The 17,154-nt window shown below is 44.2% G+C and overlaps 1 protein-coding gene across 1 annotated transcript; it reads left to right on the top strand.

Moving 5' to 3' along the window:
* Nucleotides 1–2,386: 2,386 nt before the first annotated feature.
* GMFB (glia maturation factor beta) lies at nt 2,387–14,990 on the top strand. The gene is made up of 7 exons (XM_005528566.3): nt 2,387–2,466; nt 4,986–5,082; nt 5,475–5,524; nt 6,456–6,505; nt 7,518–7,600; nt 8,838–8,911; nt 11,211–14,990. The coding sequence occupies exons 1-7, from the start codon at nt 2,464–2,466 to the stop codon at nt 11,280–11,282; spliced, it is 429 nt and encodes a 142-aa protein (XP_005528623.1). The 5' UTR covers nt 2,387–2,463; the 3' UTR covers nt 11,283–14,990.
* The last annotated feature ends 2,164 nt before the right edge of the window (nt 14,991–17,154 follow it).

Here is a 17,154-nt window from a genome sequence, read left to right on the forward strand (position 1 = left end):
CCAAAGTCTGGCCACAAGCTGATCTCCACAGGAAGCCTTTTGCTGCCTACAATGAAGTGGTCAAGGTCTGTCTTCTCCAGGGAGCAGCACAGGTGCTCCAAGATACCCAGCAGGAAATCCCTCCTGAGCCACCGTGGCAGGGGTGTTCAGGAGGTGCATCACAACAATCTCCTCCTCCTCCAGGCTGTTGCTGGTGATCTCCACGTGGTCACTGCTCTGTGCCTCATGGCTCCTTTTGCTGTGGCTCCATTGCATCCCCAAGAGCAGCAGCAGCAGCAGCAGCAGCAGGGCCCACAAGTGCCACTGTTACAAGTCAGGCCAGAGCAGGGTCCCCCAAGCCCTGGCACTCTGCCTCAGGCTGTTTTGCACCAGCTCCTGAAGTGGCTGAGTCACCTCCTGCTCCAGGTAATCAAAATGCTGCTTCATGCACTGAAATGTAATATCCATACAAACTACTCTCCACCACCCGTGGGGACCGGATAAGGCTTTATAAAGCAAGAGAAGGATTATTGTGCCTACATCCTCTGCATTCTCCAATTCCAGACTACCTTTTATGCATCCTAACCCTTCCAAGAGCTCTGTGAAACCCAGAGGACAGGGGCCTACTGTGTCCCCATTCCCCCTGTGCCTTATGTCCCTGTGTTCAGGTGAGCACAGAGAGGGCAGGGACTCCTGCCTGCCCTGTGTCCTGTCTGCCTGTCAGGCCTGTCCCAGGGCAGCCTGGCTGTGATTCCTGTCCCCTGTCCCCCCAGTCCTGCTTTCCCTGCTGCCCTGCTCGCAGAGCCCTGTCCCTGGGCAGAGCCTTTATGCCTCTGGAGGAAATTGGCCCTTGTCACTCCTGGGCCCCTGGCAGAGGCGCTGGCTCCTGGCAGTGCGCTCAGGCTCCAGGTGCCCTTTCAAGTCTGTAAAGCACCAGGAGGGCTGTTGCTGTTGTGTGCTTGCAGAGACCTCTTAGAGCCACAGTGATGGCACTCGGAGCAGGATTCAGCTTTGCCACCGTGCCAGAGGCTGGAGAGCTCAAAGTGCCTCAGCTTTGTCCCTGGCAGCTGCCAGTCACAGCTGCAGTGGCAGTGAGGTGACCCAAAGCCACCTCCCTGGCAGCACACAGCTGGTTTTTGCTTCCTCCTTGCCCTGGAATGGTGGTTGGATGGGCTATTGGCAAGGAATTGTTGGCTGTGAGGGCTGTGAGGACCTGGCACAGGCTCCCCTGAAAAGCTGTGGTTGCCCCATCCCCTGCAAGTGTTCAAGGCCATGTTAGGTGGGATTTGGAGCATCCTGGTCTAGGGACAGGTGATCCAACCTACAGCACTTTGGGGTGCATTTCAACCCAAACCAGACCGTGATTGCATGATTAGGTGGGATATCAGGAAAAGGTTTGTCCCCCAGAGGATGGTCAGGCACTGAGCAGGCTACTGAGGGAACAGTCATGACCCCAAGGCTGACAGATGAGCATTTGATCAATGCTTTCAGTCACAGAGTGGAATTTATGGGGTGGGTTTTCCTGTGCAGGGCCAGGAGTTGGGCTCAAAGATCCCTGTGGGTCCCTTCCACCTCAGGATATTCTGTGATTTTGTGTGAGGTTTCAACAGCTGCTCAGCAGTCTCACATTTCTGTGGTGTTTGCTGAAACCCTTGGTGAAAAACTGCAGTTTTATCTTATACATTTGGTGTTTAAATCATTAGTATAATTCACCAGAAGTTGTGTCTGAGATGTGAAAGCTGCATCTGTACTTCCATTCTGAGAAAAGCAATTATATTCTTAAATCTGTTATGAAATCCATGAAAGTGCATTTTTCTCTGCTCTAACATTATCTAAAATTGTGAGTGGCATGGAAAAGGCCAAATATTCACTCCAGCATCAGGAAAGCCTCACATTAAGACCCTATTAAGGACAAACTGTGCCCAGCTCTGGCTGCTCCTATTTGTGACTTATGTGCTGGAGACACTGCATGACTTACAGAATTACAGTCCACTTGTGCACACAACAAGCACCACGAGCAGGACAACTTCTGATTCGCCTCATGCTTCAATTCCAGGGTTAAACGTTCACTCCTTGCTCTTCAGAAGCCACATTAAGGGCTGTGAAGCCGAACCCACTCCAACCAGACCCGCCATCCCCAGATCCCCTCAGAGCGAAATGGCGCCTCAGGGCGAGCCATGGCAACGGCGAGGGGGCGGGACAGCGGCTGCGCGGCAATGAAAGGGGGCGCGGTGCAGTGGGATCACGTGATCGCGCGTTTTCCCGCCCTCCCGCGCCCGGCGGCCTTGAACCTCCCCGCTGGCCGTAGGCGCGTGACGCCGCCCCGCCCACCCCGGGGAAGCGCTGTTGGTTGGTAGCAGGACGAGGGAGGGGGCGGGGCTTGTGCCACGCAGGCGCCGTGGGTGGGGCGCAACCCAGTGAGGAGGAGGCGGCGGCGGCGCGCGAGCGGCGGCGGTGGTTGTGGTGGTTGGTGCGCGCGCCAAGATGGTGAGGGGGGAGCGCGCGCCGCTCTCTCATGGGGGGACCCGGGGAGATCGTGAGGGGAGGGGGGGGGTCCGGCCGGGAGGGGACTCACCCCGCTGATATAATGCATCGTTAGCTGATTCAGAAGGATTCGATAGGGAAATGATAGAATAATCAGCCGGAAAACGCGTGATCTGACCTCTGAGGAACTGATTATGTGTCTGTGAAACGACTGATTGCTTGATCGTACCTGGTTGTTGCTTCGCTTGTAATGTTTCGAGCTAATTCACTGAAGAACGTCTGATTGTTGCTCATTGAACTAATTCGCCCGAGTGGTGAATTTGGACTTGAGCTGTGATTGCTGGTCGGAACAGACCAAGAGAAACAAGGACTGGTGGATGAATGCTGTAGGGTACTTTGCATTAATATTGGCTAATGGGTAAAGAAATGCTTGTGGAAAAAGGAAGAGTCATGCGTGCTGCTTTTGGTGAAGGTTTGGGGGAGATGAACCCTCCTATGGAAGGTGCAGTTGCAAAGCAAATCTGATCAAATCTTGGGCTGTTTTGCTGTGTGCCTCTCTAGTGAGAGTCGTGCTTGAGGCGGTTTGGGAAATTCACGTTTACTTGTCAGTCTGATGGTGAGGGGAGTGGATGTCCCGAGGGGATCTGCACAGGAGGGTCCAGGAGAAGCAGCATCCCCCTCGGTGCTGTTGGCAGGTGTGTCCGTGTCTGTGCAGCAATCCTGCCTTGGCTTACTTGAGTTTTTGTTAAGCCAAGCGTTGGTGAGCCGGCTTAGCCCCGATAAACAGTCTGAATCTGATGTTGCCAAGTGTTTTCCTTCAGATTACCCCAGGAATTTGTGTTTTTGTGGCTGCACAGGTGTGAGCAAGAGCATGGCTTGGCTGCTGGGAGAAGCTGGTGAGCCCAGAGGATTGGGAGAAAAACTTCCTTTTACAAAAGAGCATTTCATATAAAATACAACCTCAGTTTTGAAATGCAGCCCTGAATCCTGATGGGATTTTTAATTGAGACCTCCTGGCTTAGTGAGAGTGGGTATTGGTGACATTTTATATGAAATACAACTGCAGCTATCAAGTGCAGCTCTGAATTCTGTTGTGTTTAAATATTTTTTAGGGTTTTTTTCCTGAATGAGTGAGACTGGGTACAAGGGATATTTCACAGAATCCAGAATGAGTTTCGTTGGAAAAGACCTCTGAGATCATTCAGTTCAACCTGTTTGGGTCACACGGACCCACTCACTGATCAGAGGGAGCCAAGGGCAGTCTTTGACTTTCACGGGAAACAAGCAAAATCAGGGAGGCTGTACAGGCAGTGCCTGAGCTGTGCTGTCACAGCAGAGCCTGATTTCCTCTCTAGCTGTCCAGAGGAAGCAGAGGGATGAGACTTTGAGCCAGAATTTGGTCAAGGTGGAAATCTTTTCAGGAGCAACAACAAACTTGGGGAAGTAGAGCCACCCATCTGCTTTTTGGGGGAAATGTCACAATGTTGAACAAGAGGAGACAGAATTGAGAGCTTAAATAGTGACATTCTAGTTTAAAAGCAGTTATCTGTCTCAATGCAAGAGCTCTTTATTTGAGTTTTTGATTGGTAATCTTGCACAATTTTTTTATCTGAAGAATTTTTTTTAAGGAAACCTTGAAATGCAGTTACTTTGGTACAAAGTTCTTGATGCCTTGGGAGTTCACAAGTACAGTAGAAGCTGCAGATTTTAAGTTACTTCTTTATCAGGGTGGCCTGAACCCATTGGTGGTGGAGGTTGTGTGTATAAAATGTTGCTCAGGAAATGGCAGTGGTTGGCTTGGTGCAGTTCAGAAATTGCACGTGTAAGGGAAGACAACCTGCATGGCTGCTTGTGAAACAATAATTTCCTTCCTCATCTTCAGTGTGATGACTAATATTTTATCTGAGCATCTCTGCTGAGAGCTTGGTGTGCACAGGGTGAAATGGGTGCATGTTTTTGGGTTAAAATGATTGTGTGAATCTCAGAAATCCAATCGATATTTTTGTGGGTAAACATAAAGAAGGACAATGTTCTTAAATACTCATAGCAGCTCTTATTATATTAAATGCTTAAGTAACTCGATCCCATCTGCTGCCACTCTAAGGGACTCCCTTATTTCAGGGCTTGGAAATTGAAGTGTAAAATTTACTTTTTAAGTGTAGAAGTGTAAAACCTACTTCTGAAGTGTAAACTTTACTTCTAAGAGCTCTGAGAATAATCCCACTTCAGGAGTAGTTAATTAAATACTCCTAGTTAACTGTGTGGATTTGAAGAAGGAAGTAAAAACAGATAAATATTCTGTTAATGTTTTTTTTTTAAAAAAATAAAACCAATTTATTTGCTTTCACCCACATTTTTTTTTGGTTTATGCGATGCTCTGGAGCTTTTGACAAGCTGCATGCATGCCCTCTTTGGTAGGGTTTATGCACATGTGTGTGTGACACAGGGATTTTTTTTTTTTGTCTGTTTCACTTTCTAGAAAAAATTATCTCTCCCTCCCCTCTGCTGTTTCCTTTCTGCAGAGTGAATCTCTGGTGGTTTGTGATGTTGCCGAAGACCTGGTGGAGAAACTGAGAAAATTCCGATTTCGCAAAGAGACCAACAATGCTGCCATTATAAGTAAGTTCCAAACGCGCCTTACAAAAATTGTCAGAAAATCCTGCCTCCTCTTTTCTTCCCTGTGTAATGTTGCTGCTGGATCAAATAAACATGAGCCAGGAGGGTATTTGTTCTCTGAGCTGCAGCACTTCCAATTCTGCCTGTAATTTTAACAATAAAACAGTGCTGTTCGTAGGATACAAGTCTCCATCTGCTCTTAGCAGAGTATTTATATTTAATTATGGCTCAGAGTCTACCACTGTTTGTAAAATGATTTTGGGAAGTCATGAGATACACTGAAGAAGAAAACAGAATCACTAGGACTATAATTGTTGAGTGCTAAAAAGCTTCATGCATCCATCGTATAAATCAATTGAAAAAAACATTGATCTGTGTTTTATTTTGATTTATAGTGAAAATCGACAAGGATAAGCAGTTGGTGGTGCTGGATGAGGAGCATGAGGTTTGTTAAATGAATTGTAAATAAGAGTATCTTCAGCCTGCAATGTATTGTTGTCTCTAAGGTACTGCCTTAGTTTCAAATAGTTATCAAACTCTTAATCTAATTTGGGTCATGAGCTTATTTAAATGCATGGTCACTCTGCATGTAAAGCACAGCACCATTAATAATGAAACTATGCAGAAGCAATTGAGTTGACTAATTAATTGCACAAAAAAAAATGTTATTTTAAAGCTGTTCTAATGATGTAAAAAGCGTCTTTGGCACCTGCTGGCTTTTTGAAGAGATTTCTGCTGTGTTTCCACATAGATCTGCACATTTGCCTCTGAGCTGGTCTGCCATCAATTAGAAGCAGGATTGGTAATCCCCTGCAGACTCTAAATTTGATGGGTGGCATAATAAGGTCAGCCCAGTGTGTGGTGTTTCTTAATGGTCCATAGCGCAAAATTAAATCCTTCCCAGGGATTTGAGCATTAACCATAGCTCTTGTTTCCTAGAATGTAGATGTTAATGTAACACTCATGTAATGGGGACTCTTTTTTGTTTGCTGAAGGAGGAAAGATTGAATTTTTCAAACTTCTGATTTAGCTGATTTTTAACTGACTTTATGGTGTGTGCTTACTTATTTCTCTTTAGCAGTAGGGTTGGCAAAGCACGGTAGCTGCCAGCATAGCCAGCTAGAGCCAAAAATGTTTGCTAAACTCATTATGCCTAAAATAGGGAAGATTATTCAGGGTAACATTAATTCTGTGTTTAGTCATAGGAGTCTATTGGCACACAAGTCTTCCTAAACTGCTGTAGTAATTTGGGAGGCCCTTATCAGTTCACCTGTAGATCAACATCTGCCTTACAGGTGTTTCACTGCCCATTACTCTGCTATAACCTTCCAGTGCAAAATACTTGCTCAAATATTGCTTGTGTTTAATGTCACCAGGGTATTTCTCCCGATGAGCTAAAGGATGAGCTGCCAGAGAGACAACCTCGATATCCTTCCTATGCTGCTGCCATTTGGACTTACTCACTCCTGGAAGCTGTTCAAAATGTTGGACTTCACCTTTTTTAGGCCAGTAATTGCTGTAGTGTGATCTTGCTGATCCTTCATTTGTGAAATAACCCAGGGATCAGTTCTCAGGCTGCAATGAACTGTTGTACTACTTGTGAAACAATGACTCATTTAAGCCTTTCCTGACATTTTATTTCCTTTTAGACTATATAATGTTTGGGGAAGTAAAGCAAAGCCAAGCTGCTGGTAATGTAAAGAAATGAGTAAAATCTAGCAGTTGGTGGCTACTTCTAAATATAGGAATCTGCCTGTGTAACTCTGGATATGTTTTGGTACTTTCTCAGGATGTGGCTGTTGTTGTTTTGCTGCAGTTACTGATTCTGGGATTGGACATGTGATCCAGGGAGGAATCCTTGTTCTGAAAAAAAGGGAACAAAAGAGGGTCAAGTAAATTACTCTAATGAAGTAAAAGGGGTACTTAAATTACATGTTAGGAAAATACCTGCCCTATTAGCCTGAAGAGCTGGCTGGCACCATTCCCTGTGCCCTTCCAAATCTTTCCTTTCATGCCCACAGTGCAGTGGGAGGCTGTAAAACAGGAGTCCTGGCTACAACTGTGGTTCAAAATCAGCAAAACACCTGAAACAACGAAGTTCTTGGTCAACAAAGAATTTGGCTTTCATTAAGCCAAAACCACACTGGTGGATGTGGGAAGTCTTTTTACAAAGTTGGAAGAGGAATATTTGTGATAATAGGGTGATTTTTAGCTCTGATATGAAAAATTATTACAGAGACAGCCCTCACATTGATGCAGGGCCAGTTCTGAAAGTCAGATGTGGAAGTGAAAACAGAATAGTGAGGTTATTATTGCCAAATTAAAATACCATCTAAAATGCAACACTGACTTGTGCTCTGTGCATTGTGCTCTGATAACTGAGGATTATATCCTGCTAAAATAATCGATTTCTTAGTTTCTTTAACCTCAGAAAAAACATTTATTGTGTATAGTTACAAGTACCAGCATGAAGATGGAAGAGTTTCCTATCCATTGTGCTTTATCTTCTCCAGTCCAGTTGGTGAGTGAACATTGTGATTGGTAGCTACTGTGTGTTGTAAGTTTGGGAATATTCTTTTCTAGGGAAGATAAAACTTGAGTGCTTAGTGCGCTCAAGGAGCTTTTCCTGCCTTTGAGGTTCACATTTAGGGCACTTCAGATGTATGATAGAAGATAGTCTCTCTTTTCCACTTCTGAAGGCTGAACTGGAGTGTTGGTTTCCTGCTTAGCTGGCCAAAAGGTGTGTCTGCCTAAATGTGCCTGTTCTCAGTGTGCTCAGCAACCCTCTGAAGGACAGGGCCTGGAGCATCTACTCATGGAGGTTGAAACTAATTTAACCTGTTTACTCCTCAGATCTTGAGGAATCCTTAAAACATGACCCTGTAGGGCTCAGGAAGTGAGTGGAAAGAGGACTAGAAGACACTGCCTCTGTTTCTGAGTGATTCTGCTCACCTGTCTCTTGCTATTCAGACATTAGTGACTGGGAGGGAAGAAATTAATCTCAGAAGGACAAGGAAACCCATTTCTTTCTGAGGATGTTAGAATCCCATTCCTTTCATTCTACCCATGAAAGGAACAGGACTCTAAGAGGGCTAGGATGGGATTTGAGAGCAGAGTTCTCAGGGGACCTGGATGTAATGGGCAGCAGTAGAGGATGCTGTGAGAGGACAGTCTGAAGGGCTTTTCACAGCTGTGGGTGAAAAGGAGGAAAAGAGGGCTCCCTAACCCAGATCTGGGCATGTGAAAGTGCTGGGGGAACAGACTGTTCCAGGAGAAACACACTCTAATCCTGGATCATCCCAAGTTTGTAGAGAGCAGTGTAGAGCATCCTCTGCTTGTGTCACAGCAAGCCTCAACATCAACTTACCTGGACAGTGCACTGTGTATTTTTAATAGAAGCCAAATAACCTGGGCCTTGGTTTGGGCTTACAGAGCTGAATTGCTCCTGGGCTTCCATCTGTGTTCTGTATTGTAGGAGTGTATCTTGCTGGTATTACTGGATTATCCTTGTTATCCCCTGGAAGAAGATAAACTGATTGCATTGTTCTACCCTTCATTTCGTAGAGCTAGAATAACAAGGTATATAAAAGAGTTTAGCAACTACTGAGCATATTCTTCTGTAGTTACCTGAGAGTCTTCTTGTGAATGTCTTTAGCTTTCAGTTTGAATTCTTAAAAAAAAAGCCCAATCTTATTTTTGAAGTGTTGCAGTCAAAATAACTAAACAAGCTCTTTTTTTTTTCTCCTGCATAACTACAGGATGTAAGCCTGAGCAGCAGATGATGTATGCTGGAAGCAAGAATAAGCTTGTACAGACAGCTGAACTCACTAAGGTATAACTGGCTTTTGAAATAACTCTCTATCCCTTCACTGCAGGTTGTTGTTTTGTGTCTTGCTTGAACCGATGGCAAGAAGGGTTTTGTGAGAGTTTGTGATTACAGTGAACAGAGTCCAGTTTAGGAAGACTGAGGGAGGAGTATGTGTGGAGATTTCTGTACCCTAAAACACCGGGAGGAACAGTGTTCTCTAAAACAAAAATATCCCTCAGTAGGATGGACATCTCTGCTGTGGGGGAGGAATTTACTGAAGGAAAGAATAGGCTGAAGCCTCAGTATGGTGTGGAACAGATCAGTTTAGCTGGTTCCTGGGGCTGGATGCTTGCAGAACAGCCTGCAGAGTAAGTAACATGTGCCAAGTGATGAACAATTTCTTCCTGTGTTGGGTTCTTCCAGTACTGACACCAGAAGAAATTACTGCATTCACTAGGCCTGCCTCTGTGTGTATTTTAGAAAAGAAATTTCACCTGTTTTTCATTTTGGAGATCTTTGAAATCTTTGCCTAGTTGGCACCTAGACTCTTTTGCTTCAAGCAGTAAAGCTTAATAGAGTCAGTAGCTGCTTCAGGTTTTTCATGCCATGTGAAATGATTTCAACACTTCCCTCAGCACTGTTCCCTTTAGGTCTTCCTTACCCTGCTGAGTCCTTGGCATCCCAGTAAAAATGTCTGTTGGGTCAGTATGAGAACTATGAATCATAGAATGGCTTGGGTTGGAAGGGACCTTAACATTCATTTGTTCAAACACCTCTCACTAGACCAGGTTGCTCCAAGCTCTGTCCAACTTCTGCCTCTTCCAGCTGTACTGTGTAAGGAAAGACACCTCAGACTGGCAGGATTTAATAGAAAGGCAGCAGAAGATGGTGGAAACAATCAGCACATCCCTGAGAAATCTTACTTTACATCTGTTGAAACTGCATTTTAGAGGGCTGATAACTGTGATAGAAAGGAGGAAGACAGTTTTCAGTAAGCAAGAAGAAAGGGTTGGTGAGATGAAGGTGAAAGCCTGGGAGGTAGCTCAGTTGGAGTTCCCATCACTTCTGAAATGGGAGAAATTCAGCCTGAATGACTTTTGAATGCAAGTCCAGGACTGGGTTCGTGATCATTCATCCTCCTTCTGAAGCCTGAGAACACAGGCTGTCTCCAGTTGGGGTTGCCTGCTTGCTCTTCAAATGTGCTTTATTCTTGCCACTTACTGAGCTGTGTTTCATTTTAACTCATGCTGTGACTTCCTCCTGGTGTGCTTTTTGCTCATGACTCAGCTGAGTTCTCTCATCAGTTTCCAGTGACTTGCATATTAGCTTGGCTCCTGGTAAGCTGTTCCGTTCTTGTAACACTGATTTTTGGAGTTTTTCCATTTTGAAGGCCTGTGAATTTGTAAAATTGCCTGGCTTTTGTCTTTGGGCATCTCATGGATGCCCAGTAATCAATGCAAAATTAATGCAGTTTCTCTTCAGACAATTAAAAAAACCCCTCAAACCCTAACCAGTTACTTGCCCACATGGAATGTAAAGAGTATATTAGTGTTTTGGACCTTGTTTTCAAGGCTGCATTAAAGGTTCATTGAAGATGTCACAACTGGGTTAGTTGTTTTTAGGTTATTTCTGGGGTTTTGCCCAGACATGCTGTGGCTGCCCCATCCCTGAAAATATTCAAGGTCAGGTTGGATGGGGCTTGGAGCAACCTGGGATAGTGGAAGGTGTCCCTGCCCATGGCAGGGGATTGGAACTAGATGGTCTTTAAGGTCCCTTGCAACCCAAGCCATTCTATGCTTTTAGAATTTTGTTGGGATTTTTTCCCAAGTTTTCTATTTTGAGATATTTTGCAGGTAAAACAATATGCTGCTGCATATTATGAATTTATTTCAGTTCAAAGAAAAAATAACTGTGTGTTTTACTGAGCAAAATTGCTGAATTCTGGGCTTAAATCAACCCAGATATTAAATTAATTTGTATTCTTCAAAATACCATCTTGCTGAGATAATGCATGGGAGATGGGGCCACTTCAGGGTTATTTTAAAATGTAGTACATGTGCTTTTCTCACATTCTTAAGGGGCAAGAGTGAAGCCTAGAAACAGCAATTACGAGATTCTTGTTCATGTTAGTGATGTTTTTTGCCACTTAGTCTTGTGTATTTTCCTCTGATCTGATGCTTTCAAGAAAGCACCTGAAAATTGTAGGTTAGTGAGTGGTTTATTGCAGCTCAGACGATGTGTGTGGAAAGGTGCTGCTTGCATTGCGTGCTTGGCCCTTTGCAGTCCCATCCCTCAGGAATTGATGCAATGCCATTTTGTTTAGGTATTCGAAATCAGAAATACAGAGGACCTAACTGAAGAATGGCTGCGTGAGAAACTGGGCTTCTTCCACTAAGGGAAACCTCTGTTCTAAGTATTTATGTACCATCCTGGTGATACTGGAACCAGACATGAATACTTACATCCAAGCAATGCACTGTATTCACAGCTGTCTCCTGCAGTATCTCTCTTGTGCAGAGTTTGTGCAAAGAATAGCAGGTCTGTCTCCTTGAAGTAACAAATCTTTGCAGGTGTTTCCTTATTTGTACCTGCTAAAAGGGAATACTCCTCTGCAGGGACTCCTTTTGCACTCCTGTGACTAATATTTCTGTAACTAAAATAGTTCAGTTCTGGATTTATAACCGTGTACAAACATCATTTGGAAGCTGACGCTAACTTTTTCTGAGCTACAAACGCATCCTTATGACACACATTAGCCATTTATATGCAGAATTTATATACTGTCACTTACCAGATTTTTTGACTTAGTGTCTTCTCAATTTTGAGAACTACTCCCTAAAGCATTTGTTTGGTATTAAGAAGTCAAAATCCTTGTACAGCAAATCCATCCATTTATCTTTCTATCGAGTCCATGTGAACTGTCTCAAATTCTTGGAACTAATTTTTGTCATTCCAGTAATTCCTCAGTTGTCTGAGTCAATCTTTCTAAATTTCAGGGCAAAGTTTTGACTGTCCAGTTCTCATGCTAATACAGTCTCACAGGAACTAGCTGATAACTAAGGGCTGAACTACAACTCTGGTTCCTCTTGTACCAGATTTCTTCTTGCATCTCTATTCTGACACTGCTGAGAAGTTTACCTCTGCTCATTTCCTGTTATCTGAACACCTGGTGACACTGTGTGCCTTTCATTTGTTAGCTTTAAAAGGACTTGAGAATTTTACACTGCCACTTCTTACAAATTTGGTAAAATCTTTGGTAAAGAATCCAAGTAATATTTGTTTCTAGTGCCTCGTGCTGCAGTTGACATCTGTTAAAACAAAAAGCCAACCTCATTTTCTTTTAAATTCCAATCATCTGCTCCATTTGTAGGAGTCAGGAGGTTAAAGCTTTTCATGATGATGAACAATTTATATCTTTTGTTATAAAAGTTGGCCACAAGTAGCTTTTGAGTACTTTAATTACAACCTCTAACTTTCTTAACAGCTTTTTGGTCAAAATTACATTCCAGATGAAGCTTTTGCATAAGCCATCATTTGATTTTACTCTACTTAATGGTTCATCTCTTTGAAACAGCAGATCTAATGTGAAAATAGTATTTAACTTTTATAAATGACCAGTCTTTTTACAGGTCTGTTTTATACTGAATAGAGTAGTTGTCTGATGTGGGACACGTTCAGCCCGTGCTGTGGCAGGAGGAGCACTCATGGGACAGTCTCTCCCTATCTTGCTCGTGAGTGTTTGTTGTGTTACTGAACGAGCAGCTTCCTGTTGATAACATACCTTAAAATACAGCTGCCCCAACCAATCTGCTCACTGGGAAGGAACGCAGTGTTAAATTTGGAGGCCAGTATTTCATGCTGTGAAACCTTTGCTGCAAGTGGGGTTATTTTTCATTTGTCAACATAGGCTGTGTTAGTGTTAAAACACTAATTCCTGCAAGATCACAAGGAATTAATTTGCAAAGGTCTTCAGTGTTGGTAAATCTCTTCCTAGTTTGATGTTATTGCTCATTTATTTGTATATAAATCTGACTTGAGAGGAGCTTTTCCAAATGCATGTTGGAATGATCCAATTAAATCGATCTTTTGGTGCGGGAAAGAAGTGCTTGTAATTAAATTTGTGTTAACGTACTGAACTGGAAAAACAATTTCATTTCCCTGGATGAAAAGATGTTGATTATGAAACTGTTGCTTGATCATTCTGTACTGCAGATCAATAAAAACAATGTCTTTTGTGACAAACATTGTATAAATAAGACTTCGGCTTAAACGACAGTGTCATTCCAAGCATCAGCCAGGAAACAGCAAAAATCTCTTTTGAGGTTTTTTTGGGATTGTAATAAAGGTGAGGCATGTCAAAGTACAGTGTGGGTGAGAGGGAAGCTGCTGCTTGGAATGTTCAGCTTGATTTGCAGTGGGGAAAAACTGGATTAATTGTGTCTGTTGTACTTTGTACACTGGTGGGCTGCCAGCAGCCAACTGCTGCCTGCACAGGTCTGCACAAAAATAACTGTACAAGAGGCCTGTATCAGGAGGGAAGAGAGGAGCTGCTGCATGAAATGATCAAACTTGACCTTTCATCTCTGGATTGCTCCAGCTTCTGCCAAGATAATATTGCTCCTTACAGCTGAATCTTCAGCCGAGTTCTTCCACTTCACATGTTCTTGTGCCTCACTTAAGCACTTTCTGCCTTGCAGGGAGCAAACAGATCCTCATGAGAGTGTTAAAGCCCAGTTTCTCCTGAAAGGTGCTGTTGATGCTGCTCAGCCCACCAGTATTACTCTTCAGCCAGCCCTGCCTGGCAGCTGTTCCTCCCTCCCCTGGCTGAGCTGCAGAAGCAGCTGCAGGTTCTGGGAGGACGAGTGTGCAGAGGGTGTTTGCTGTTCCAGCCTTGTTTGTGTTCTCCTTGGTCTTAATGCAGTGTTTTGACACAACTGGCTGCTGCTAATTGTCCTGGGCTCTTGAGATGCAGGTAGTGCTGCCACTTGATTAAACAAAGACATCATTATGTCCAGGTCTTCCCTGCATAAATAATGCTTGTTTTCGAACATCCTCTCCCCACCTTATCTGTAGAACTGTGTGTTCCGTGCTGCTGCCCCCGTAGGCTCAGTGAGAGGCAGATGAGTCCATGTTCAGGCCAGTATGTTCCAGCTGGGCTTTGCTGGTGAGTTGCCCATCTGTAATCACACATTTCTCTTGAATTTTCAGACCTCTGAAGAGACATCTAAAGGACAATGTAGATTAACCTAGGGGAGCCTTTGTAGCTAAAGGTCTGAGAGTCAGCATTTTCCATTGGTAGCTCCTATTTTTCAGGAGTTAGTAAGTTGGCCATAAAATCCTTGGTCTGGAGTTAAAGGTCTCTCCAAGGGAGACTTCTGCCACAATTAATCAGGTTTGCTTTAAACATTGACTAGATGGCTGGGATACAAGCTCCTGTAGTCCTATTCATTGATGGTAAGCTGAATTAAAGCATGAGTTTGCATGTCAGCCCATGAAATAGACTTGTAGTGTTTTGAATATTTTTAACAAAAAAAAATGTAAATGCTGGTATTTGATGGTTTAAATGTATTTCTAGTATCATGAATACTGTTCTGATCTATTAAAGGAGGCAATAAAGCAGGTGTTGACACCTTTTTCACTTCTCCAAAGGAGCATCTTTGCATTTGTACCAGGATTCCGTTTTTGTATCTTTAACTGTAAAACAGCTGGTTCAGAAATGATGTTAAACTGATGACAGGGGTCTAACTCAAACAGGCAGAAGCAAGAGAATTCAATTCCTTACTTCAGTGCATTCCAAAAATAAACATCATGAACATTTTTTTATACATACATGTAGTGACTGAAATGGAGCCATGGTGGGACATGAGAAGGGGCTCAGTGAAACTCGTGTTTGTTCTGTGGTTCAGACTTGTTGTCTTAAAAGGTGTGGGAGGCTCACGGTCAGATGTGAGAATTTGGGAGTTCCATGAAAATACCAGTAACCAGTACAACTTCCATACGCTGTTTAGTCTCTGCTACTTCACATTGCATGTTTACTTTAAACCAAATCTTTTTTTGCTAAGCATGGTGCTTGTATTGGTTTAAATAAAATGTTTCATTAAGAGGTTGTGTTGCCCTGTCTTAATTGTAAAGTGGTCCCTGTCTCACAAGGAAAAACTGGTAATGCTTGGTATGACCTTCCTCCTTTTGTCAGCTTCCTGGAGTTTGCGTTGGACTTTGAGTGTGTCTTCAGTCTCAACTGCTCCCTCCTTTGCTGTTGTACCTAAAATAATTCCAGTTTCCATCTGCTGAGCTGGGGAGGAAAGGAGCTGTTGGAATAGTGCAGGAAGCTGCTGTGCTCTCCTGCTTTGCACCTTTGTGTCACAGACCTCCCACTGCCTCCAGATGAGGTGCAAGGCAGTGTGGGGCTCGGTGTCAGCCTGGAATGTCACATAAACTTCCCTGTTCCACCTCTCCCACAAGGCTCTTGGCAGAACCTGGAGCTGTGGAATACAATACAAAGTGCAGGTGCCCCCTGAACAGTGTCAGAGTGCTGTCAAAGAGACCCCCAATGCTGGAAGGAGACAGAGGAACTTGGTATTTTTACCTTCCCACAGCTGTTGGCTCATCTCTTTCCTGCTCAAGAGACCACTGCATTAATTTGATCTAAGCCCTCCTTTTCTGTGTTCTTGCTGTTTCATCCTGTCACGATCTTCGGAGACTTTGATTCCTCTATTGTTTAAAAAACTGCCAAGTATAATCCAAGGAATTCAGCTTCAGTACCTGACACAGATTGTTTCTGTCAACACCAAAGAACAGCATTAATAGGCCACAGATTAGACATGACAGAAATAAACCCCTTTGCTCCCAGGTGAGAGAACGCTGTGAAGGAGAAAATGCACAGCTGCTTCAGCACATCTGGCTCCTGAATGGCATCTCAGTCACTGAAAGACAAAATCTGTTGCCAAAAGCTCAGGGAAGAAAAAGCTGCTGTGGGAGAAGAATGGTTTCCCAGAAAAGGAGAAAAAAAAAAAGGAATAAACAGCTCTCCCATGTGAGGAGAAGGTTACCTGTGGCATTCTCTGCTGGTTATTGAGTGTGCTTCACGAGGAAATGGGCAATAGTTTATTGGTCCTGCCACATCACAGGTGGTAAAAGCAACAGCGGAATAAAAAGAATGGCCAGGAGATCCAGAGATATGAAATGGAGATGCTTCCATTCAGGAAAGGTCATTGGCTTCTAATAGTTATGATGAAAAGGTCAATTGAGTGGTGATTAAAGTCAAAGCAAGAGAGGGAGTAGGAATCAAAATGGGAAACCTCTGCACAGCAGGAAAAGCCTGCAGTGTACCTGCAGCCTGAGCATCTCACAGCTGGTGCTTTCCCTTCCAGGTGTGTGAAGAGACGGCTTGCCCAGCGGTGGGAGTTTGCTAAGGAGATCCCATGGCTTGGCAGGGTGTCTGCAGGTAATACAGAGGAGAGCTGTAGTTTGTTCTGGAGAAGCTGAAAGAGGAATCAGGATGGTTTGGGTTGGAAGGGACCTTAAATACTCTCCAGTTCCACTACTGCCATGGGCAGGGACACCTTCCACTATCCCAGGCTGCTCCAAGCTGTGTCAGACCTGGACACTTCCAAGTGTCCTTGGACACTTCTAGGGATGGAAGCTGGCGCAGTCACTGTCTGTGTGTGACAGTGTGAGTATGCCTGTGCCTACTGTTCCATGGGTTGTGGGATTGACTGGAATACAAGCTGGCTCCTCCAAGCTCCTCACAGGTGAAGTTCCTGCAATTTCCTGTTCAGGTGCAGGTGAGGGTGGGAAGCCAAGCACAGGCAGGTGAGATTCTGATACGGTGCCATTGAGAGGCAGAATGGACATTGAGCAGCCTTGAGAGGGAGGGCTGGTGGGGCTGTGGGAAGGACATGAGGTGCTCCGTGGGTGTAAGAGTGGCTGGAATTTGTTCAGCTGCACTCCTGTATGGCAGGGGTGAGGATTTAAGCTGGGTCTCACCCCTTGGAACAAAACTGAAGATGTGGCAGGTGGGTCATCTCCTGCACTCGTTAGTTGGCACAGCTGTATCAGCTGCACAGCTGGTGATGTAGTACAAGGTCTAAAAAATTAAGCTGCTAAAATTTTCCTATGGGAAAGCCTGCACATAAGGGTTTATAAATGCTAGAGATGTTGGATTTGGCTTCTACATGTGTAACTCCAGTTTGGTTACATTCTCTGCAGGGGCTTCCCTTGTGGCAGGTAACTGCTTCTCTCTGGCAGCAAAGGGAGAGCTGTGGAGA

This window comes from Pseudopodoces humilis, chromosome 7 (genome assembly GCF_049639895.1).
Source record: "Pseudopodoces humilis isolate 2021_Gansu_Grassland_sample_001 chromosome 7, ASM4963989v1, whole genome shotgun sequence".
NCBI lineage: Eukaryota > Metazoa > Chordata > Aves > Passeriformes > Paridae > Pseudopodoces > Pseudopodoces humilis.